This window comes from Malus sylvestris, chromosome 2 (genome assembly GCF_916048215.2).
Source record: "Malus sylvestris chromosome 2, drMalSylv7.2, whole genome shotgun sequence".
In the NCBI taxonomy this organism is placed as follows: Eukaryota; Viridiplantae; Streptophyta; class Magnoliopsida; order Rosales; family Rosaceae; genus Malus; species Malus sylvestris.
Window position 1 is genome coordinate 36,766,276 of NC_062261.1, and position 25,731 is coordinate 36,792,006.

The 25,731-nt window shown below is 39.6% G+C and overlaps 2 protein-coding genes, 1 long non-coding RNA gene, 1 other non-coding gene and 1 pseudogene across 12 annotated transcripts; 2 read left to right on the forward strand and 3 right to left on the reverse strand.

Annotated features, from left to right (window-relative positions):
- Positions 1–3,229: 3,229 nt before the first annotated feature.
- LOC126598917 (F-box protein SKIP23-like) lies at positions 3,230–4,974 on the forward strand. Its single transcript, XM_050265296.1, has 2 exons — positions 3,230–3,492; positions 3,754–4,974. Exons 1-2 carry the CDS (start codon positions 3,483–3,485, stop codon positions 4,833–4,835), a joined length of 1,092 nt encoding a protein of 363 aa, XP_050121253.1. The 5' UTR covers positions 3,230–3,482; the 3' UTR covers positions 4,836–4,974.
- A 425-nt stretch (positions 4,975–5,399) lies between these two features.
- On the reverse strand, positions 5,400–19,434 carry LOC126598947 (uncharacterized). 9 transcript variants are annotated; one of them, XR_007615023.1, is made up of 8 exons: positions 18,833–19,427; positions 18,688–18,755; positions 9,296–9,377; positions 9,121–9,204; positions 8,768–8,798; positions 7,494–7,552; positions 6,495–6,549; positions 5,400–5,783 (listed from the first exon to the last, which is right to left on the reverse strand). XR_007615023.1 is itself a non-coding variant. In XM_050265342.1 (8 exons), the coding sequence occupies exons 1-7, from the start codon at positions 18,886–18,888 to the stop codon at positions 6,505–6,507; spliced, it is 420 nt and encodes a 139-aa protein (XP_050121299.1). In that variant the 5' UTR covers positions 18,889–19,422; the 3' UTR covers positions 5,400–5,783; positions 6,495–6,504. The 9 variants fall into 9 exon arrangements, 4 of the variants coding, with proteins under 4 accessions (XP_050121299.1, XP_050121313.1, XP_050121327.1 ...); XM_050265342.1 differs by having other exon boundaries at positions 7,494–7,547; positions 18,833–19,422; XR_007615024.1 differs by lacking the exon at positions 5,400–5,783 and adding an exon at positions 8,139–8,184 and having other exon boundaries at positions 6,515–6,549; positions 7,494–7,547; positions 18,833–19,424.
- Positions 6,828–6,964, reverse strand: LOC126614148 (small nucleolar RNA snoR137). The gene has a single exon (XR_007620305.1). It is a non-coding gene; the product is annotated as a small nucleolar RNA snoR137 (small nucleolar RNA).
- On the forward strand, positions 11,420–13,451 carry LOC126599046 (uncharacterized). The gene is made up of 2 exons (XR_007615037.1): positions 11,420–12,041; positions 12,739–13,451. It is a non-coding gene; the product is annotated as an uncharacterized LOC126599046 (long non-coding RNA).
- A 1,105-nt stretch (positions 19,435–20,539) lies between the features above and the next one.
- On the reverse strand, positions 20,540–25,618 carry LOC126599023 (eukaryotic peptide chain release factor GTP-binding subunit-like; annotated as a pseudogene).
- Positions 25,619–25,731: the final 113 nt, after the last annotated feature.

Consider the following 25,731-nt stretch of genomic DNA (forward strand, 5'->3'; position numbering starts at 1 on the left):
CGTTTAGTACAGTGTCAAACTAAAAAGTTAAATAATAATATATTCTAATATTATATTATTTAATTCATATTTATTAATATTTTATATTATTTAATACATATTTAGTAATATTTTATTACTACTACTGTCCGGTTCTATTCCCAATTCTTTTCGGCTAATGCCCTTTTCTTCCTTATTTTGCTCCGTCCCTCTCCCTCCGTTTCTTCCAAATTTTTATTCTTCCATCTCCCTCTTCATCTCCATCCTTTTCTTCGTATTTCTCTTTGTTCATCTTCCTCTTTTCTTCCTAATTTTTTGTTTAGAATTTTGGATTTTGAAAGTGGAAATATTGCAGAATTTTTTGCCTATTTTGCTTCGAATTTTGTGGGATCTGGATTTGGAAATGGTAGATGGGAGGGGCGAAGCGAGGAGGGACGAAGCAGGGAGGAGTTGGCTTAGCAGTCGGAGCTCTCGGCAGTTGCAATTTGGTTTTTGTTTTGCAGCTGTTGTGGCTGATGATCGAGTTGGCCATCTCTGCAAATTGAGGAGCCGAAGATGACGAGGATGTGATATGAGTTGTCAATCGGAGATGAAGGACGCGAGAGATGTGGTCTTAGCAGTCCCATGGTTTGCTGGAGGACTAGCTAAGACCGTTTAGTGAAGTCGGTAGTCGGAGCGATTGAGAGCTAAGCCCATTAAAACTAGTCCCTTCCAATAACAAACATGGGACTTCACTAGCTTTTAATCCAATCCAATCCAATCCAGTCCAGTGAGAGTTAAGGAGGGCAAACAAACACACCCTATAGTGTTTAATTCACATCACTCGTTTGTGTACATATTTATCACCTGCTTAAAAAAGCACAAAACGATTCATAAGATATGACTAGACGAGAATAATTTTGATATAGGTATATCGTCATGCAATATTGTGTACATTGCTAATGAAATAAAAGTATATGAATAATAAATAAATAAAATCTCACACATGTTTTTATTTTATTGTTATGGTCGCTATTGTTGGATATTCGTTCAATGTAAGTAATTATCTCAATATACAAAGTGCACTAACGGTATGTATCTTACGTCAATAACTTAAAAATATAACGGCATTATCGATTTGTGAAATTGTCACCTTAGCACACCCGATCTAGGTAAGTCTTCTTCAAGGATCCAAATGTAATGTTTATGCAATGTTAGAAGAGCTAGATCTTATTCTAAAAGCATGTTTTTGTTCCATATTAATAGTTATTGGATGAATTTAAATATCTAATTTTATATTGTAAATAGATTAAACTGTACTCGCCCATCAATAAATAATTAAAACAATGATGATGCTCACCGCCATTGGTGTTGAGCAAAAATACACCATTCTTCTTAAGTACAAAAGTTGTTGCCATACCTCATTTAGAACACCCCAAACGACGTCTTGGTTTCTTGGAACATTTGCATGGATCCGAGGTTGGATTTGTGTTCAAGGGCTTGAAGTAATGGCTGTCCTTCCATTCCATGGCCGTCGTCAATTACCATTGGATTTGGACAAACCAACACACAAACAGAAAGCTTTCCTGAATATTTTGTGTCCTTTTATTCTAAAAGGAAACCCTTATTGTATATGTGCTTCTCCTTTTCTCTCGCTGAAAATACCTTTCGCCTCACTAAAGCATCTTTGGAGAGTTAGCATGTGTTGACTTTTATTATCTATATATGTTTCTTCTTCTCGATGAATTGTTAGTTCATTATGAGGCTTAACCTACCCTTTAATTTAGTGTAGATAATACGTTTGTTAAAAAAAAAAAAGGCCTATATATATCCGGATTCGTGACACTACTTTTTTCACACAACTTTTGACACAAGTTTTTGTGAGCCCCTTTTGTAATGTATTTCAACGATCCAAACCATCTAATTTTAAGTTTTCCATCAAATATCATGTCTACCAAAAATCACCAAAATCTAAAATAATATGATCATTAGATTAAGGGTTTTCATCCATTTTCTTCACTACAAATGAATGTCTTAATGATTTTGAATTGTCTAATTTTTTTGTAAGAACGATCTATGAATGATGTTCTAAAAAATAGACGGTTCGAATTGTAGAAATACATTACGGAATGAGCCCCACAAAACTTGTGACAAAAGTTGTGTAAAAGAAGTGGTGGCAGGGTTCCGCCTCTGATATATATATATTTCTTAATTCTAATTGGAAAGTGCCGGTAATTCCTATAGTTGCGTGGCACATGAGTTATCTTCTATATAAAACGGGAGCAACCCTTAGAACCTTCAGTCTTGTCCTACGTACGTTTTCTCACCAAAAAAAGCCTTTGCTTAATGCTTTGAGAGCTATATGGATTCAGGTATGTATGTTTCTCTTCTCTCTCTTCTTCTCCAAACCAGTAGAAAATTGGTTGTACATCAGAGGCGTTTTGTTTTGTTTAGTTTCAGCCTCCTGGTTTAGTTGTTTTATGTTTATACGTGGTTATGATGAGTGAGTTGTACACATCGATCACTAATGCTTCATTCGCTTGATCAATTTGTTTTCTTTGGTTGTTTTGTTTCCATCATCTTTCTTTCTTACTCAATTTTTCCTTAATTTTGCATTTTCAGATTGGAAAATTTTGCCTAACCACCTTCTAGGTTTAGTTGTAGAGAAACTTGCGTCGGATGACTATTTGAGATTCAGTCTTGTTTGTATGTCATGGAGTAGTGTAACAAAGGATAATCCTCAACGGCCAGCCCCAATGCTCTTCGTTTCCAGTAGTGGCAAACAGGATACATGGAATGTATACAACGTCGAGAAGGATAAGGTTTATGATTTACAACTAAGGTTACCGAACAAACGATTTTGTGGGTCTTCAAAAGGATGGCTTGTAACTGTTGATGAAACTTTCGTGGTGACCTTAATGAATCCGTTCGCAATGATTCAAGGATATGAAGAATATGAAAGTTCAGTCATTCACCTTCCTTCAATGATGCCTCCTCATCCTCAACGTGTCAAGTGTTGAGCTCGATGATACGATTGTTATGTTGACAAGGCTACAATTTCAGCAGATCCGGTTTTAAATGCAGATGAATGTGTTGTTGAGGTCATATTCGGGGATGGTTAGCGATTGGCTTCTATTAGATTTGGTAAAGATAAAACTTGGACGTATATATCGTGAACATAGGATGTGGCACTACATTGATGATGTTGTTCATGTTGGAGATAAAGTTTACTGCGTCGATACGTCTGATAGAATTAAGCTTTCAGTATATGAGGATTGCAATAGTCTGGAGGAGTATAAAATGAACAGGTGGTATAATTCTATTGGGTCACATAATATAGTCAGCAAGTTGGGTACTCCCAAGTATTATCCAATTCTAATAGTGGAGTTATTCCTATTCTTTAGGGGACTAAACTGCCTGCACATTGGTTCTCTCCGTATAAACCTTAGAATCCTTCAATCTTCTCCTACGTTTTCTCACCCAAAAAAAAAAAAATGTAGAACCAAAAGCCTTTTCTGAGAGCTATGGATTCAGGTATGTATGTTTCTCTTCTCTCTCTTCTTCTTCAAACCAGTAGAAAATAGGTTGTACATCAGAGGCGTTTTTGTTTTGTTTTGTTTAAGCCTCCTGGTTTAGTTGTTTAATTTCCATGTTTATGCATGGTTATGATGACTGAGTTGTACATCGATCACTAATGCTGCATCCGCTCGGCCAACTTGTTTTTTTTTTTTTTAGTTGTTTAATTTCCATCATCTCTCTTTCTTATCCAATTTTTCATTAATTTTGCCTTTTCAGATTGGAAAAATTTGCCTAACCACCTTCTGGATTTAGTGTTAGAGAAACTTGCATCGGATGACTTTTTGAGATTCAGTCTTGTTTGTATGTCATGGAGTAGTGTAACAAAGGATAATCCTCGACGGCCAGCCCCAATGCTCTTAGTTCCCAGTGGTGGCAAACAGGATACATGGAATGTATACAACGTCGAGAAGGATAAGGTTTCTGATTTACAATTAAGGTTGCCGAACAAACGATTTTGTGGGTCTTCAAAAGGATGGCTTGTAACCGTCGATGAAACTTTCGCGGTGACCTTAATGAATCCGTTCGCAAGGATTCAAGGATGTGAAGAGAATGAAAATTCAATCATTCGCCTTCCTTCACTGATGCCTCCTTGTCCTACACGCACTATGTACTGGGCTCGACGATACGACCGTTATGTTCACAAGGCTACTATTTCAGCAGATCCGGTTTTAAATGCAGATGAATGTATTGTTGAGGTCATATTCGGGGATGGTTATCTATTGGCTTCTGTTAGACCTGGTAAAGATAAAACTTGGACCTATCGTGAACATAGGACGTGGCACTTCATTGACGATGTTGTTCATGTTGGAGGTAGAGTTTATTGCGTCGATAGGTCTGATAGACTTAACCTGGATGGGAAAATTATTGAAGAACGTATAGTTCGCAAGAGATATCTCGTGGATCTCAACGAGAAAGAAGTTTTAATGGTGAAAAGGTGCTTCAGGATGGAAAAAAAAGAAGGGAACAGACACCCCAGCTTTGTGACACAAAAATTTGAAATTTTTAGATGGAACTTTGAAGAAAGTAAGTGGATCGATATGACAAGTTTGGGTGATGTTGCTCTCTTTGTGGGGGCAAACGATTCGGCATCTGTTTTGACCTCAAAGTTACCAGGATGTCAGCCGGATTGCATATACTTCAACTCAGATTGGCATTGTGTAGAATGGAATCGCCAAGACTATGGTGTGTATAACTTAAAGACTCAAAGCATTTCAAAGCCTTACGCTCCACATGCATTGACACTACTGAATATGGCCAAGCAAAAATCAATCTGGTTTCTGCCTACTCTTCGGTCATGAATTAATGCTCCTTCCATCTCTTCTTCTTTTATTTTTCTTCTATCTGTAACTTGATGATCTTTCTTCTTCTACTATTATTGTAATTTCCAGATGCTAATTTTATTGTTGAAGGTTTTCCTTTGGGATTGTAGCTCTATTATTTAACATTTGTTTCGCAAAATATCGAATATAGAATGCTTATACCATAAAAGAACGTTCACCGCAAATAATCTGAAATAAAATCCCCATTGGCTTTTCTGACAAATTATGTTTACATGAAAGAACGAATGATTTTGCTCTAAAATCATATTTTCTTGAAAGAAAGAAATACAATAGGCGTTCCCACCCCCGGGAGACCCTCGCAAAGTAGAAAGTCTTGTTGGATTCGAAAATGGGTTATCCTAGCTTATCTTGGGGCACACATTACTTCATTACGTCTCATACCACGAAGACGAGGGAAATCAGACATTTTCTTGACCAAGTAAGAGATTTTCCCCTAGTGACACATCTTGAGAAAATTGGAGTCAAATTTCAATGTCCATCCTATATGAAAGCTAAGTTGGACGTAAACTTCAACCCCATTACTGGTGTGATGGAAATTCCACATATGATAATTCAAGTCAACACAGAATCCGTCTTCACAGTGTTCAGTGAGGCACCATGAATGTTGCATTTTGTCTTATGTCATGCTGTTCAACCACCTTATCAAGTCTACCAAAGATTTAGACTCTCTCATTCACAAACAAATTATATACACCGAGTTGACAAAGGAGGACGCTGTTTCTTTGCTCAATAGGCTTTGCAATGACACTGAACGCATCTCCTTCTCTTGTACTGAACTCCAGATATGACGGCCCTCAACTGGCAAGCATCAAGGAAACATTCCCTCGAGATACTCTTCAAAATTATCAGTACCATCGTCTTTGTCATCAACTCTATCTTCACTAGCGGAGATTGAAGCCTTTCTCCCTGCAAAAAAATTAAAAATTAAAAATTCGAACCGGTGTAAAATGAAAATTATGAGTATGAAACGACATAAAAAGAAGAAAGATGTCTCATCCTTGTAGCCATGTTGAACGATCCCATTAAAAGAATGTGATTCTCCTTGACCAGAAACATGCAGAACCAAGGGACATGATAGGCACATATTCTCTCTCAAAAACCACTAGATTTTCACTAGATTTTGATCGAGATGACCAGAAACATGCAGAACCATGCAGAACCAAGGGACATGTTTCTGATCGAGATGACCAGAAACATGCAGAACCATGCAAGAGAATATGTGTCCCTATTCTCTCTAAAAACCCGTAATCTAAAGAAACATGTTCATACATTTGCAATCTTGATATAAACATTGTCATCTCCGCATGTAAAATTATTAGTTTTTGAAAACCATAAAATGATATAAATGATCTTCAAGCTTATCATTTAAGAGAAACCGTTTAATCCAAACATCAAAAAGAAGACAATAAGAGTCATTTTTAATATGTCAAATTGATCAAGATGCAAACAAAGTGACATCTAATGACTCCCAGCGACAGAATTAACAGCAGGCATAACAAAAATTAATTAGCAAATTATACTTGATGATGCCTGCAAAATACCTTCTAAACTTATGTAAAAAGAAATGACAAAATATACAGAAAGAGCCTAAAACAGTAATGATAAACACGGACTAACCTCTGACAAGTTACCAATTTGACAAGGGCTTGTTTGTTTTCTCCAGCTTCATCACCTGCAAAATATATAATACCTAAAACAATTAAGACGCAAAAACTTATTATGTGGCATAAATATAGATAAAAGATCCAGGGAAAGCGATCTTTGGGACTCCTAATCCAGAGGATTGAATACAAAAGAAGAATAAAAATTTCCTCATTTAAGATAGAAGTTCAGAGCAGGGGAAAAAGTTTTAGTCTAGACGCCACAAGGTAGTTCATCTTATCAAAACTATTTATTGACTTAGACTTCAACCAACTCCTTAGTATACTTCTTGTCTAACCAAGTCATAAAACATGTAACAGGAGACCGGTAACATATGCAAGCAAAAATGCACGGTGCTGTTTGATACTGGATATTCTATCTATGCATCAGAAACTTGAACATCCCCAACCAATGAAAATTTACAGGAGTCCACCATAAGAAGCAACCAATTCACCTACTACACTTGAATCTAACCCTGAAACCAGACTACAACTATTTGAAATAAATGTGTAGCTGTTTCAATTCAAATAGAAGCTACTCTACTCTTTTGTTGACACCCCTCTATATATATAAACCAACAAATGAGCACAATGCCTAAAATAGTTCAGATTCTAATCAAAATTACCATAAGCAAACTGTTAACTGGAAGAAGAAGCAGACTTGAAAATTATGATCACATGGAATGCTACATTTATATGCAAACTTTTACCACAACACACTCCTCCAACATTAACATTAAATGGACAATTAATAGAGCATAGCGCTATTCACACACCCATTTTTACTTCCCACACATCCTTGTTAATTTTTGGCCATTGATCTTCTTCAATTCATTCGATCTGACGGCCGAAAATTAAGAAGGGTGTGTGGATAGCAGTACCCTTAAACGATTGCCTTTTAAAATGATTCAATTAATTTCACACCCCATCAAATACTTAGATCAGTTAGCCATGACTGACTAATGCAGAAACTTGCCTCATAGCTTGCTAAACCGTCTTTTACATCACAATGTTTGTTACCACATATGGTCTGCCCTGTCAGAAAACATTATCAAGTCAATCTTCCACTTTGAATAAATTGATACATAATATAACGTTGCAAAATAAGAATTTAGTCAAACAGGGTCGAACTAGAAGTTTTAAGTTTGCATGTGGAACGTTTTCTCTTGGAAGTGGATGAGCCTCTTTTTCTTTTCCTTTCATGAGAGTCAAGAATAATAAAATAATAAGAGCATCTCGGCCATTATTGAGGCCAATTGGCAATCGTTATTCCATGAAGCAACAATATGGTGCCAGGTCAACTACTAAATGCAAGAGATATAATTTTGAAAAACTCAAAAATCACGTTTTCAAAACAAAGGAAAAATAATTACATAATTGAAATTGAAAATTTTTAAGGAAACAACCTCTTATATACATGTGACAATCTACTTATACTATAAATTGGAAGATTCACACACTACTAAATCTCGTCTTCCAATAAACACCAAGTGATCTTAATTATATTCAAATTATGTTTGTTCTTAATAATTAGTTTTCTATACAAAAGAAATCCACTTAACATCTAAGAGAAGTTAGATGATAGGGGTACCTTTGTAGTCAATGAAGAGAATAACATTACCTTTACCAGATGTGACTTCCTTTTATGTCCTCCACCTTAGACCAATCTACAGGAAAAATTTTAGGAAATCAGAAAGCATTACTTTTAACATAACGTCACTTGTCATTTACATCAGAGGAAAAAAAAATCATGGATAAACAATGACTCAAAGGCTATCTCTTTAAGGATCTCATTAGAATCACAATAAACGACTGTATACTATCAAGTAATCAAAACTAAAATGTATTATCTAGCATTTAAACGGATCTGTTGTATTTTAACCATTTCTTTAGAGTTAAAACATCATAACCTAACTTCAATTTCCTTATTATTCAAGTAAAATTGATAACCTCTGACAAATTCATTTGGACATGCAAAATCTAACAAGACTAGCACATTATATTTTGCATTTTCTAAAAGTGAATTGGAAATATTGACCTCAGAAAAGACAAATAAACCATGAGGTCAGAAAGGTGAAAAACCTCTGATAAGGGCTAAAACATAAAAACTAGAAAACAAGATTCTCTTTGCAGAGTACATATTGATAAAAAGATAGGCAATAGAATTTAAGAAGTTCCTATATTCGAACTACAACAAAAACAAAAACATGATCTTCAGAATTTTGTGTATCACTTAACTACTGGCCTTACCACTCTTGTAATGTGACATGTCATGCAGTATCTTGAACAAGGTTAAGGAGATAATCAATGAAGCAATCTATTTCATTTTCAGCCCATCTACTTTCCAGATATAATGCGGAAGCAACAAACTATTTTTTATACCAACCTGCCCATTCCCAACAGTTTACATGACAACAAGGACGCAAAAGCACAAGAATTCAGTTCCCACCCATATTCCTCCTCTCAAATTGAAGATATACTTCACCAATATCTATCAAGTATACCCGAAGAAACAAAGAATCAATAGGCTAAACAAGCTGATAATAATAAATTTCAATTTTCAACCCAATTGCAGAAAAATAGCAACAGTTTGCAAAGGATACTCTTTAAACAGCTTTTCATAGTATCGCTTTACCAGTCTTTGCTCCCAAGATCGGTCCATATTATCTTCCTCGGATCTTATGAACCTATCACATACAAATTATTCAGACAAGCATTAACGTTAAAAATGTTGATGCAACCTACCACATTAAAGAACAAGGAATACAACTTACATACCGGTGACCTTCTCTTAGGGTGTCATGATCAGTTTTAACCGGCAGCTTGACATGTGAAGATGCTTCTCTACCATAAAAGCTAACTGCAACATAAAGTATTCATCAGGAGTTGCCAAAGCTGAATCATATAGAAACAACTAACAGGAATGACAAAAGCAAAAGGCCTACACAGTATTGAACAAGAAAACAAAGCTGTACATATACTACAGTACCAAAAGACAAGTAAGAGATTACAACAAAATCATTTTTATGAAACAACACCAACAACAACAACAACAACAACAAAGCCTTTTCCCACTAAGTGGGGTCGGCTATATGAATCCTAGAACGTCATTGCGCTCGGTTTTGTGTCATGTCCTCCGTTAGATCCAAGTACTCTAAGTCTTTTCTTAGAGTCTCTTCCAAAGTTTTCCTAGGTCTTCCTCTACCCCTTCGGCCCTGAACCTCTGTCCCGTAGTCACATCTTCGAACCGGAGCGTCAGTCGGCCTTCTTTGCACATGTCCAAATCACCGGAGCTGATTTTCTCTCATCTTTCCTACAATTTCGGCTACTCCTACTTTACCTCGGATATCCTCATTCCCAATCTTATCCTTTCTCGTGTGCCCACACATCCCACGAAGCATCCTCATCTCCGCTACACCCATTTTGTGTACGTGTTGATGCTTCACCGCCCAACATTCTGTGCCATACAACATCGCTGGCCTTATTGCCGTCCTATAAAATTTTCCCTTGAGCTTCAGTGGCCTACGACGGTCACACAACACGCCGGATGCACTCTTACACTTCATCCATCCAGCTCGTATTCTATGGTTGAGATCTCCATCTAATTCTCCGTTCTCTTGCAAGATAGATCCTAGGTGGCGAAAACGGTCGCTTTTTGTGATCTTCGCTAGATTGCTCCGGTCATTAGTGTGGATAAGTATATAAATGGATAGAGATAGGAAAGCAAACACAAGATGTACGTGGTTCACCCAGATTGGCTACGTCCACGGAATAGAAGAGTTCTCATTAATTGTGAAGGGTTTACACAAGTACATAGGTTCAAGCTCTCCTTTAGTGAGTACAAGTGAATGATTTAGTACAAATGACATTAGGAAATATTGTGGGAGAATGATCTCGTAATCACTAAACTTCTAAATATCGGAGTGTGGTGTCGTCTTGACTTGCCTTATCTGTCTCATAGGTAGATGTGGCATCTTCTCTGGAAGTACTCTTCCTCCATCCAGGGGTGGTATCTTTAACTGGTGGAGATGCACAAGGTAATGTATCAATTTCACTTGAAGCTTACTTGTAGTTTCAGGCTTGGTCAAGCGCGATACAAACCATGTAGTAGGAGTCCCCCAAGTTGCCGAGCTAGGGGGTCTGCTGAAAGAGGTGACAGACAAGGTAAGCAATCAGAGCTCCGACTGATTGTTCACCTTCTCCCCATCTTGCAGCAGCATGAAGGATAAAGAGAAGAAAAATGAGAAGAGATGATATGAGATACTTTTGCTTTTGAAGAAGTAACTTTCCACAGGCTTATTCTTGAACTGAGCTGGAGGGTTTTCTGGTTTCCTCCAGAATATAAGGCCGACTGAAGAATTTGAGGGTCAAAACAAGTCCATCAAATCTAGAGTACGTTCCACCCTGCTGATATGGGATACTTTTGCTTTTGACAGAGTAATGGATGTATCGGCACGTGTGCTGTTACGCTTGTCTCCACATGCTTCCTTGTATCCTTCGCACTTGCCCTATCTGTTCCTCAAGCAGATGTGGAATCTTCCCTGGAAACATAAGATGTTGAAGATGAGTACTCGAGAGCAATGTCAGGTAAGTAATCAGGTAAGGGGTTCCAGGCAGTCAGTTCCTGGCTGGAAGCTTGATTCCAAGTGCTGACTGATTGCTCTCTTTCTCCTTGTCTTGCAGGTAAAAACAAGGCCAAAGGAAAAGACAGGGAAAAAGCATGATATGGGATACTCTTGCTTTTAACCCTGATGATATGAGATATTCTTGCTCTAGTATAGCTTGTTTGCAGAGGTATTATCGGGGGGAAAGAAAGCTGAATATTTCGAAAGGCTTCGTTGGGAGTGCCCTCTCAGATATGATGAAGGGTTGAGCATTTTTGCAGGTCTGCCTGTCCGTTGGGGATGGAGGTCGACATATATAGGAGTCTCCCTAACAACAAGTAGTAATGCTATTCCTTTACCCTGCTTGGTCATAGCACGGTAGTGGGAGCTGCTAGTTTCACATGTTTTAACTCTGTCAGAGCACTTTGAAAAAGTGGTCTGTGGTATCTGGCTCTCGAGATTCGGAGAACGATGCCTCTTCGATTTTTGAGAAAGCAATCATGCTGGGGGTCTGGCTCTCGAGATTCGGAGAGCAGTGTCTCTTCGATTTTTGAGAAAGTAATCATGTTGGGAGTCTGGCTCTCGAGATTCGGAGGGCGGTGCCTCTTCGATTTTGGAGCAAGCAATCCTGTTGGGAGTGTTGTCTCGAATGTGAGTAAAGGTTGGGCATGTTTGCTAGTCTACCTTGCCACGAAGCACAAAGGTTGACACATAGGGACTTTCCAATTATCCAGCAATGGTACTGTTCCTTTACCCTCTCTTCGCTTTTGAGAAAGTAGTCATGTTGGGAGTCTGGCTCTCGAGATTCGGAGGACGGTGCCTCTTCGATTTTGGAGCAAGCAATCTTGTTGGGAGTGTTTTCTCGAATGTGAGTAAAGGTTGGGCATGTTTGCTAGTCTACCTTGCCACGAAGCACAGAGGTTGACACACAGGGACTTTCCAATTATCCAGCAGTGGTACTGTTCCTTTACCCTTGTGGGTAATAATATGGTAGCTAGACCTTCAAAATTTATGTGTCTAAACTTTGCTAGTGCTGTTTCTTTGCTATTCTTTTACCTTTCTTGGTCAGAGCGATGTAGTGGGAGCTGCAAGCTTCACGTGCTCAACTTTGGCAGAGAACTTTGGCAAAGTTATCTGTGGTACCCATGAGCTATTGTTGCGTGTGGGAAGTGGGTGATTGAACAGTAAGATTTATGTGCTTTCTACTTCACCAGAAGTCTTCGACAGAATGCCCATAATTTCTGCAAAGCTGAGTGTGCGTGTGACAGGTGCTGACAAGGCTAGAAAAGTAGGTGCCTCTTCGATTTCTGAGATCGGCCCTCGTGGTCTCTGAGCAGCCCAGCTTTTGAGAAAGCGAGCGCCTCTTCAATTGATTCGGAGAACGATGCCTCATCGATTTTTGAGAAAGCAATCATGTTGGGGGTCTGGCTCTCGAAGATTCGGGGAGCAGTGTCTTTTCGATTTTTGAGAAAGTAATCATGTTGGGAGTCTGGCTCTCGAGATTCGGAGGGCGGCGCCTCTTCGATTTTGGAGCAAGCAATCTTGTTGGGAGTGTTTTCTCGAATGTGAGTAAAGGTTGGGCATGTTTGCTAGTCTACCTTACCACGAAGCACAGAGGTTGACACATAGGGACTTTCCAATTATCCAGCAATGGTACTGTTCCTTTACCCTCTCTTCGATTTTTAAGAAAGTAGTCATGTTGGGAGTCTGGCTCTCGAGATTCGGAGGACGGTGCCTCTTCGATTTTGGAGCAAGCAATCTTATTGGGAGTGTTTTCTCGAATGTGAGTAAAGGTTGGGCATGTTTGCTAGTCTACCTTGCCACGAAGCACAAAGGTTGACACATAGGGACTTTCCAATTATCCAGCAATGGTACTGTTCCTTTACCCTCTCTTCGATTTTTAAGAAAGTAGTCATGTTGGAAGTCTGGCTCTCGAGATTCGGAGGACGGTGCCTCTTCGATTTTGGAGCAAGCAATCTTATTGGGAGTGTTTTCTCGAATGTGAGTAAAGGTTGGGCATGTTTGCTAGTCTACCTTGCCACGAAGCACAGAGGTTGACACACAGGGACTTTCCAATTATCCAGCAGTGGTACTGTTCCTTTACCCTTGTGGGTAATAATATGGTAGCTAGACCTTCAAAATTTATGGGTCTAAACTTTGTTAATGCTGTTTCTTTGCTATTCTTTTACCCTTCTTGGTCAGAGCGATGTAGTGGGAGCTGCAAGCTTCACGTGCTCAACTTTGGCAGAGAACTTTGGCAAAGTTATATGTGGTACCCATGAGCTATTGTTGCGTGTGGGAAGTGGGTGATTGAACAGTAAGATTCATGTGTTTTCTACTTCCCCAGAAGTCTTCGACAGAATGCCCATAATTTCCGCAAAGCTGAGTGTGCGTGTGACAAGTGCTGACAAGGCTGGAAAAGTAGGTGCCTCTTCGATTTCTGAGATCGGCCCTCGTGGTCTCTGGGGAGCCCAGCTTTTGAGAAAGCGAGCGCCTCTTCGATTTCTGAGATCGGCCTTCTTGGTCTTTGAGCAGCCCAACTTTTGAGAAAGCAAACGCCTCTTCGATTTCTAAGATCAACCCTCGTGATCTCTAAGCAGCCCAGCTTTTGAGAAAGCAAACGCCTCTTCGATTTCTGAGCAGGCGCCTCTTCGATTTCTGAAGCTCCGTCGAGTGCAGATTTTTATAGGGGCTGGCATTAAGTTCCAAAGCACACTTGAATCTCCACCAGTAGAAGCTTCATTCTTGCACTTCTAAGATCTTGATTTGTCCGACCTCTTCTCTCTTCAACACCTTTGAAAATGTCTGGCCCCTCCGACCGTCGTTTTGACTTGAACCTTGTTGAAGAGGCAGCCCCGCCTTCTCCAGACAACATATGGCGCCCATCCTTCGTCTCCCCTACTGGTCCTCTTACCGTTGGGGATTCCGTGATGAAGAATGATATGACCGCTGCGGTGGTGGCCAGGAACCTTCTCACTCCCAAAGATAACAGACTACTTTCCAAACGGTCTGATGAGTTAGCTGTTAAGGATTCGCTGGCTCTCAGTGTTCAGTGTGCAGGTTCTGTGTCTAATATGGCCCAACGCCTATTTGCGCGAACCCGCCAAGTTGAATCATTGGCGGCTGAAGTGATGAGTCTCAAACAGGAAATTAGAGGGCTCAAGCATGAGAATAAACAGTTGCACCGGCTCGCACATGACTATGCTACAAACATGAAGAGGAAGCTTGACCAGATGAAGGAAACTGATGGTCAGGTTTTACTTGATCATCAGAGATTTGTGGGTTTGTTCCAAAGGCATTTATTGCCTTCGTCTTCTGGGGCTGTACCGCGTAATGAAGCTCCGAATGATCAACCTCTGATGCCTCCTCCTTCTAGGGTTCTGTCCAGTACTGAGGCTCCAAATGATCCCCCTCCGGTGCCTTCTCTTTCTGTGGCTGTACCGACTGCTGAGACTTCTCCTAAGCAATCTTTGTGAAGGCTCCCTCTTGTGTGTTTATTTTGACTCATGTATATGTACATATTTGTAGCTTATCGGGGATATCAATAAATAAGCTTTCCTTCATTTCAACGAATTGTGTTAAATACACCAAAGCCTTCTTCGCTAAGTTCTTTGAATTTTCTTTTGTTGAAGCTTGTATATTGAAGCTTTCTGAGTGGAGCATGTAGGTTGGGGTAGTGTTCCCTTAATTTCCCGAGTGAGGAAAACTTCTTGGTTGGAGACTTGGAAAATCCAAGTCACTGAGTGGGATCGGCTATATGAATCTTAGAACGCCATTGTGCTCGATCCTGTCCTTCGTTAGATCCAAGTACTCTAAGTCTTTTCTTAGAGTCTCTTCCAAAGTTTTCCTAGGTCTTCCTCTACCCCTTCGGCCCTGAACCTCTGTCCCATAGTCTAATCGGAGCGTCAGTAGACCTTCTTTGCACATGTCCAAACCACCGTAACCGATTTTCTCTCATCTTTCCTTCAATTTCGGCTACTCCTACTTTACCCCGGATATCCTCATTCCTAATCTTATCCTTTCTCGTGTGCCCACACATCCAACGAAGCATCCTCATCTCCGCTACACCCATTTTGTGTACGTGTTGATGTTTCACCGCCCAACATTCTGTGCCATACAGCATCGCCGGCCTTATTGCCGTCCTATAAAATTTTCCCTTGAGCTTCAGTGGCATACGGCGGTCACACAACACGCCGGATGCACTCTTCCACTTCATCCATCCAGCTTGTATTCTATGGTTGAGATCTCCATCTAATTCTCCGTTCTTTTGCAAGATAGATCCTAGGTAACGAAAACGGTCGCTCTTTGGTATTTCTTGATCTCCGATCCTCACCCCTAACTCGTTTTGGCCTCCATTTGCACTGAACTTGCACTCCATATATTCTGTCTTTGATCGGCTTAGGCGAAGACCTTTAGATTCCAACACTTCTCTCCAAAGGTTAAGCTTTGCATTTACCCCTTCCTGAGTTTCATCTATCAACACTATATCGTCTGCGAAAAGCATACACCAAGGAATATCATCTTGAATATGTCCTGTTAACTCATCCATTACCAACGCAAAAAGGTAAGGACTTAAGGATGAGCCTTGATGTAATCCTACAGTTATGGGAAAGCTTTCGGTTTGTCCTTCATGAGTTCTTACGGCAGTCTTTGCTCCTTCATACATATCCTTTATAGCTTGGATATATGCTACTCGTACTCCTTTCTTCTCTAAAATCCTCCAAAGAATGTCTCTTGGGACCCTATCATACGCTTTTTCCAAATCTATAAAGACCATGTGTAAATCCTTTTTCCCATCTCTATATCTTTCCATCAATCTTCGTAAGAGATAGATTGCCTCCATGGTTGAGCGCCCTGGCATGAACCCAAATTGGTTGTCCGAAACCCGTGTCTCTTGCCTCAATCTATGCTCAATGACTCTCTCCCAGAGCTTCATTGTATGACTCATTAGCTTAATACCCCTATAGTTCATGCAATTTTGTACGTCGCCCTTATTCTTGTAGATAGGCACCAAAGTGCTCGTTCGCCACTCATTTGGCATCTTCTTCGTTTTCAAAATCCTATTGAAAAGGTCAGTGAGCCATGTTATACCTGTCTCTCCCAAAAGTTTCCACACTTCGATTGGTATATTGTCTGGGCCTATTGCTTTTTTATGCTTCATCTTCTTCAAAGCTACAACCACTTCTTCGTTCCGGATTCGACGATAAAAAGAGTAGTTTCTACACTCTTCTGAGTTACTCAACTCCCCTAAAGAAGCACTCATTTCATGTCCTTCATTGAAAAGATTATGAAAATAACCTCTCCATCTGTCTTTAACCGCGTTCTCTGTAGCAAGAACCTTTCCATCCTCATCCTTGATGCACCTCACTTGGTTTAGGTCCCTTGTCTTCTTTTCCCTTGCTCTAGATAGTTTATAGATATCCAACTCTCCTTCTTTGGTATCTAGTCGTTTATACATATCATCGTAAGCCGCTAACTTAGCTTCTCTGACAGCTTTCTTCGCCTCTTGCTTCGCTTTTCTATACCTTTCACCATTTTCATCGGTCCTCTCCTTGTATAAGGCTTTACAACATTCCTTCTTAGCCTTCACCTTTGTTTGTACCTCCTCATTCCACCACCAAGATTCCTTTTGGTGTGGGGCAAAGCCCTTGGACTCTCCTAATACATCTTTTGCTACTTTTCGGATACAACTAGCCATGGAATCCCACATTTGGCTAGCTTCCCCCTCTCTATCCCACACACATTGGGTGATTACCTTCTCTTTGAAAATGACTTGTTTTTCTTCTTTTAGATTCCACCATCTAGTCCTTGGGCACTTCCAAGTCTTGTTCTTTTGTCTTACTCTTTTGATATGTACATCCATCACCAACAAGCGATGTTGATTAGCCACGCTCTCTCCTGGTATAACTTTGCAATCCTTACAAGTTATACGATCCCCTTTCCTCATTAGAAGAAAATCTATTTGTGTTTTTGACGACCCACTCTTGTAGGTGATCACATGTTCTTCTCTCTTCTTAAAGAAGGTGTTGGCTAAGAAGAGATCATATGCCATTGCAAAATCCAAGATAGCTTCCCCATCCTCGTTTCTCTCCCCAAAACCATGGCCACCATGAAAACCTCCATAGTTGCCTGTCTCCCTGCCCACGTGTCCATTTAAATCTCCTCCTATAAATAACTTCTCCGTCTGAGCAATTCCTTGCACCAAGTCTCCAAGATCTTCCCAAAATTTCTCCTTCGAACTCGTATCCAACCCTACTTGAGGTGCGTACGCACTAATCACATTGATAAGTTCTTGTCCTATTACAATCTTGATTGCCATGATTCTATCTCCTACCCTCTTGACATCTACAACATCTTGTACCAAGGTCTTGTCCACGATGATGCCAACACCGTTTCTCGTTCTATTTGTGCCCGAATACCAAAGTTTAAACCCTGAGTTTTCTAGATCCTTTGCCTTACTACCAACCCACTTAGTTTCTTGTAGGCACATAATATTTATCCTTCTCCTCACCATAACTTCCACTACTTCCATAGATTTTCCCGTTAAGGTTCCTATATTCCACGTTCCTAAACGCATTTTGCTCTCTTGAACTCTACCCTTCTGTCCTAGCTTCTTCACCCTCCCCCGTCTAATAGGATCAAAGTACTTCTTTTGTGTGTCCCGGGTAAAGTTGATAGGAGCATATGCTCCCAAACAACTTTGAGTGGAGTCGTTCGAAAAGAAGTTTCTATGGCCCCCTTGCTCATTTAACACTGCATCCGGGTGCTGATGGAGATACAGCGACCCTTGCTCACTTATCACTGTGCTCGGGCCACACAGCGCGCCACTTACGGGTGACGCCCTAGCTTTAGCGCGATTTTGTTCTGGATTCATTTTCATAAGGATTCGACGTGATCATGGAGTGCCGGCTGTCGACTACCTGACGCCCTCCCCCTCCTCCTTTATCCGGGCTTGGGAATAGGAAAGCTTAAAAGGTAAAAACTTATACGTACACTACACATGGACAAAAAGATTACACAACAAAACCTTGATACTCAAATGGCGTTAATAGTGAAGCATCCAACATGGCTATAAAGCATATAATAACTCCAAAGTCTACCACTAAGCATATGACTAGTCCTATAGCTACCTTCCCCAACGATCCAGTAGCTTACTCAGCTCACATGTTTTTATAAAAAGTGGGAAAATGTGGGTCTCATGGCGAATCCCAAATAATAAAAGCAGTGACACTACTCTCCACAAGTCGATAGGATGGGGCACCAACCATCAACGGAGGGGCTCCCCCGTCAACGTTAACATAAATTCTTAGTATTTGTATGGACAACTGTAGCCTCCCTTCCTTCTAATTGGAGGAGACTGTTCATCATCCATTTGCTTTAGGACATTAGGATTCAACAAATAAAGAGCTCACTATTTGCGAATGCTTCTTTTCTGTCCCTTCTTAACACTAATTAGCTCTAATTCACTTACAATTAAAAAAGTTCTGAACTTTGCCATTTCTTCATAGTACAAACCCAAATTATAATTTGATCATATATATAAATATATGAATTGTATAATCGCACCGTAATCTTTGACGAACTTTTTGTGGCGGTCGTAAGCGTTGAGGCCGAGAATATGAGCCTGGTACTGCCTGAAAATTTCCCATAAAAACAAGAGATTAAATTAAAAATTGGACAGAGAAAGTCACAAAAGAGGGGAGAAAGCTACTGTTTTCTCTCTTCTCTGTCGAAGATTGCATATTTTAAAGACCCAAACGACGCCATCGATTTCAAAATGGAAGTTTCCGAGCTTCTTTCTTGCGCTGCAGTGAAATCCTAATTGACTGAATGATCCCTATCCGAGTGAAGGGGAAGGAATGCGATTTACGGCAGTCCAACCGCCGAGAACTTTAAATAGAAGGCGGAGACGGAGGGGGTGAGGGACAGACACCCTATTTGTAGTGTGCCTTTTTTTCTCATGTTTGAAAAGTGTGCTGCTTTTTCTCTTGTTTGAAAATAGAAAATGTTTTGGGACTTAACACTATGTTTCGACGAGATAAATGACAAAAGCAAAAGACTTCACAATATAGGATTAAGAGAGAAAAAATGTTCACATTGATGAATAGGAAAGCTTAAAAGGCAAAAACTTATACGTGCACGTGGACATAAAAGCTTACACAACAAAACATTAACACTCAAATGGCATTAATAATGAAGCATCCAACATGGCTATAAAGCATCCAATTGTTGTGCCTTGGCTCGTTTGTTAATGCGGAAACGAGATTCAGATTACAACCTCACCAAGTCACACTCAGTTGAACAGAATAAAATACAAGAAATAAAGACACTGAAATTTACGAGGTTCGGCAAAAACATGTCTACGTCCCCAGAGAGAGATTGCTCTTCACTATGAGAATAACTAGTACAAGTACACATGAGTTAAATCAACATAACTCAATCCTGAATCTCTTGCACACGCACTCGTAGAATTTTCCCAACAACCTCACTCTACCCCAAGAGTTCTTTCACTAGAATACTTTTCACTCTAGCTCTCTTGATTTTCTCTCAACCCATGTTCAATCTTTCCCATGGGAGAGCCGGATGCTCTCCCCTTGGATGCTTCTATGATGCTTACCTTCCCACATTCTAAGCATTACTAAATGCACAAATATTGCATCTAGTTATAGGCATACACTAGCAACTATGCCAACAACCAAGACCAAAATGTTTTAAGTTCTAACCCCTCTCTCTCTCCCCCTAAAAACTGTTCTTAAGATATAAATGCAGAAGAAACCGAAGAGATAAATGATCAAAACAGTTTGTAACCTTTCAATAGTCTTAAACTGAAAAGATCCAGTAAATACTGGAGAATCAACACACAGGGAAACTGAGTAATATGACAGAGAGAAGAATTTCAAACAAAGGATTTACAATCCAATTCCACAAAGCTGACACCAGAATACTAAAAGCTTTACCGCAAATTCCTTCAAAGTACACACATAACAGAGACAAAATATCAGCATGCGAGATCAAAAGTAATTGACATACCCTAATTTCAGGAAAACTGAAGCAAAGAAAGCAAATTCAAGTTAAGTTCTGAAGATGTCAGTTCACCAATCAAACACGGTACCTGAAACATCTCTCGATTCAGCTCAATTACCAGAGATCCAGACCTCAGAGTGTTTCAAATAATCTAGCACAACCTGATACAAATCGCCACAAGCATGATGATGTAACCAAAATTTTCCAGAGGTCGTGGAGATCAGACCAAGAATCGCACCATCAAGGCTATTCACGTAAACAATTGGTGGCTCTCAATATCATCGTAACAATAATGAATCAATGATAATCTGTTTACACCTAGCAATTTATACGAAAAAGGAAAACCAGAGCTGAAGGAAAGAGAAACTGGAAAAGCAGAGAAAGAGACGAAACATCCGATAAATCCACATCATTCATAATCTGTTCACAACCAACCATTTATAGCAAACGGTGATGGCTTAAAAGTCCTCCCAAGCAGAGAAAGAATTGAAACTTTCAAAAAATCCACGCAACCATTGAATGTTTAGATCACCGACACAGGTCTCCATGGGTTACTACTCTTAAAACCAAAACCAGTCACCACTCGTGACAACGATACATGTGTAGATCCAAGTATAAACTATTACGAAATCTCCTCCCACAAACATCGCATTCCACATAACTATGGCTGTTCTGATGGACCTCCAGGGCATCATATGTTGGGAAAGGCCCAGCTTCACAAAACATGCAGACTAATTCCAACAACTCCAACCCCAGATCTGCAATGCAACATGTAAAACCAAAATGAAAATAAATATACTTCAGTTGACATACCAGACCACAAAAAGTAGAGCACATTGTCATCACCTTCAACTTCCTCAGTATTGACCTCATTATCAGCCACCTCAACCTTCTCGGTATTGATCTTATCATCAGCCACCTCAACCTGGGTATCGCTGTCATCATCAGTCCCCTCATAATCAGTTTCCTCGTGCTCACATGCGACGCAGGCCACTTCCTCTCCATCCCTACAAAGATACATAACTATGTGTTAAAAAAAAAAAAAAAAACCCAGATGGCATCAATACAAATATCAAAGTTCATTTTTAAGAAGATATACTTACGTGACTGCCTCCACCTCAATGCCACTTAGGTTGAGCATTATATATTCACCGTACCTTGCTCGTTCAACCCTTCTATCCCTCCAATCAGGATTGATGAAAATCGCATCAACAGAAACTGGGACCTGTAAAACAAATAGTTAAATCTCAATTAAGCATAAAGAAGAAGAGAGGAAATAGCAAAACCATTCTGAAAGATAAAAAGACCACCTGCTGAGGCATAAGAATCAGTGTATCACCAACTCGAACGGACCCAGATTCCACATAACCAATATAAGCCGCTGCTGTAGTATTAGTTTCAAACGCTCTTTCGCAGATAGGCATTCTACAAACAAACCAAAAAAAAAAAAAGAAAGATTAAAAGAATCAAACAATCCAAACAGCAAGAACAAACATCAAGATTAAGAGAAGAACAAACGTACCTGAATGGAGCAGCACAACTTGTCCACCAATATTCAGTGGAATCGAATGATTCAAACAGAGTGGGTCCGTGCCACCATGGACAAACAGCATCATCTACTGGTTCTTTCATGTTTGAGCCATTTATACCAGACAAAGGTAAATATTGTACTGTGCAATTAAAAGTACAAAGTCAGTTATGAATGAATAAATGTGATAAACATTTGATTCGGCGTCAAAGATAGACCTGTACAATTTTTGCGGTTGTCTTTCTAATACTTGCCTAAAATGAATCTACCAACGATCTAATCATCTTCACTATGATTATTACACAAGCCTACACTATTTTGTTAGATTGGTAACCCGAAAAAAGAAGAAGAAAGAAAACTATAGAACTTGTGACACACCCCTATTTCTGTAGGAACGTAAAGGTTTGATAATCTCTCTCATCCTCGACACCGTATCATCATACCTGAGGAAAGTAGCACCATAAAGAACCACTAATAACATATGGGCAGGGCACACACAAGAGAGAACAGAGTACCTCTGTTGTGACCAGTTCACGGAAGGGCGATCCATCTGATTAATAACAACAAACAGTTTTGACACGTGCAGTTCTTTAGCAAAGGTGATGTGGTCACGGGTCCACTTTTCTCCATTTTTCTTAAACGCATATTCCCATATATCGCATGGATCTTTCAGAGCACATACAACCTATAAAAAGAAAGGATATTAAGTAGGTGTAGCGTATCAAACAGATAAAGATCAATGCAGTAATTAATCATCGCAAATTTCACTCACCAGTACACCTATATCGACTTTACCAACATCCTCCTCAATATCCTTGATCATATTTAAGCAATCATAGCAATCATGGCCCTGACAACAAACACACGCCACTCAAAACAATCCCACAACCACAAGCAAAAGCAAAGCGAAGATATATTTATGAAGACCATACATATGATAAAACAAACAAACAACACAAAAATTATGAACAAAGAACAAACAGACAACTAAATACAAATGTAATTTTGGGGCTGTAAACCAATCATCCAAATACTGGAAAAGGCAGCACAGCCAAGTTGCTAAGGAAATAAAATTCACTCACAGGCACATCCAAGATTGTATATCTCGATGACTCTGTTTCCAGATGAGCTCGTCCAACTCCTACTTTACCCTGCATTAAAATTTCAAATAACAATTAATTAGAGCCAAAATAAGCTTCTCTTCTTCCAACACAAGCTAATGTAAGCATCTAGCAGTCACTTTACGAAACCAACAATTTCAACGATTTCAAATCATTACGAAACCAACAATTTCAACGATTTCAAATCATACATTGCAAACACATTTTAATCAACTATTTCAAATCATAGCTTGCGCCACCAGTCTTTGTTGGTGTCCATACCATAGGCAGTAAACCTAGTAGAAATGAAACAGGCATAGATAATGAGAGTGACGAAAAACATAAAAAACAGATGCGGCAAACGCAGTGGTCCATTAATGCATCTGATTACATTTAATGCAGTAAGAATTAAGACAACAAAGAGAAGGGGACAGAGACAGAAGAATACGAGATACCACTAAAGGCGTATAGTGATAACCTGTCAAACCTCACAAGAGACATAACACGACTGACTGATAATTTGCACACGTATGGAAAAACATGTAAGAACGGTACTGGTCTTTCGAGGAATGATGAGGGGACAAAAAACAATTTCCATTCTACGTTGCTTGTGTAATAACCTACAATGTACGGCTACAAGTTAAGGCATCCTTCCAGTTTCGATTTTAAATTACACCTGCTAGAGAGTGCCCACAATAAAGTACGACAATGCTCATTCCAAACACATTTAAAATATTACATTGGAACCATATGTCAGTTTCCCCATGCATGCTTAGACAGAACAGAGATATCAACAGTGTACTTACCAGCTGCCCAGCCGCTTGTCCTTTGCAACTGTTTCATACTTTTTAACAGTCTCGGCATCGATCTGATTAGTCATGGATACTATGTGTCCTACTATTGTTGACTTCCCACTCCCTGCAACGAAAAACGATATCAAATAAAAATCAGGACTCCACAACAAATGAAAGTAAAATTGTGATAAAAAAAACGAGCCTTACAAGTGTGGCCAAAAAAAGCAACATTCAGATGTCGCTTCCCGTCCATTTCCTTCCACTTCTCTGCATAATTAAACCAGTGATGCAACAATGTTTTATCTTTCAACCAATACAGAGACACCCAATAAGAAACAAAACAAATGCAGAATGAAAGAATCTCAAATCACCTTTCTGGTCATCCAAACCAACTAGGACAGAGTGATCATGCTTATGTACGCGCTGAATTACGCCATCATCTGAATTAGGAAAAGTAGAGACGCAACATGTAAGAGTACTAGTTCAATTCATCTGTAAACTTTTTTATGTTTATTTCTCATTTTCGGTAGAGATTTCCGACGAACAGAGGGCCACCTTGCTCCTCCTTAGCGTCGCCCTTGTGTAGAACCGAGAAAATTTTGATGGAAAAAAGAAAAAATACAAGGAATTTTAATCGGCAACCAAATCATAAACAAAAACAAATTATAATTCTGAACTCAACGATGCCCTTTTACAACAAAAACCTACAGAACCCAATACATATTCTCAAAAGCATGATGCATCGAAACAAATGGAAAACAAATCATCAATTCATCTGTAAATTTTCGTGTAAACAGAAGCATTTTCGTTTACAAAAAAATGAGAAAGAAAATACAAGAATTGTAATATGTAACAAAATCATCACTCTGAACTTACCGTCACCCATGGCTGGCCGGAGGTTCTAGCACCGACGCTGGCTAGGTCTTTGATAGCCGAAATGACGGGTAAAGCCCAATAAACCTTCGCCACCAAAAAAGAAATACTCGCCCGGGGTGTTAACGTAGAGAAATTGAGAGAGATTTCAAGAACTAGAGAGAGAGAGATCGAGAAGAAGAAGAAGAGAGGAGGTTGTAGAGAGAGAAAGATTATAGAAATCTAATATGGTTTCTTTTCTTACACTAGAAGATTTTATACATAGAGAATAAAATCTCTACCTAGCTAAGGGTTACAATATTATGACAAGTGGCCGATTAAAATTCCTTGTATTTTTTCCTTATATTCTTACATGCCCCACAACCAAATCATAAACAAAACAGAGGAGCTTGTAGGAATTTTAATCTCTGTGGAAGAACGGGAAACCGTATTATGTTTCTTGGAGGACCACAAAATAGGGTTGTTGCCCAAGAACACAACCATGCCGGTAGTTGAACGTCGATCATTAGGGTCGTCTATCCAGGCTGCATCACTAAAAGTTTTCAATGATAAATCACGCCGAGTATAAAAAATGCCAACTGATAATGTACCCTTGAGATATCTCAAGATACGTTTAACTGTTGTGACGTGAGACACCATTGGAGACAGCATAAGTTGGCAAACTTGATGAACTGAAAAGGCAATATCGGGGCGAGTGAAGGTGTTTGGGTTAAAACTTAAATTTTAGGCTCAAAAGGGAGTTGGCCCAAAAGGAGGAGAGAAGCCCGAAGCCTAGCCGAAGCCCAGAAGGCAGAAAAGGCCTCTCCCGACTAGGTGCAGGTCATTTGCACCACTTGCTCACCTACCCAAAGACCAAGTGGTATAGACCAGCCAGCTAATCAGCCCAAAAGTACTTTACAATGGCAGTGCAAGTAAAATAGTTGATGAGTCACTACCCTTCAAAATACATTCGGGCAAGATTATTGCTACAAGAGGCCAAACCGAAGTGTCAATAAAAGAAGAAAGAGAAATCAGAGCAAATGACGCTCAATCAAACAAACTAATAGAAGCACAAACTCTGCTCAAAGCCATATTTGCCTTCAAACGAAGCTGTAGTCAGCCCAAGCCTTCATCCCTTTCGGGATAAACCCTTACCAACACCCTTTGTAATAGCTCTGCTAACTTGTCCTAAGCTTGCTGTAGTATCGATTTCTTTCTGTAAACTCATCTCCCTACCCCCTTTTCTAAAAGCTCTCCAACCCCTTGATAAACCACAAAGAGAGGAAGTTGCAAAACGATCAGCCTTGCCCGA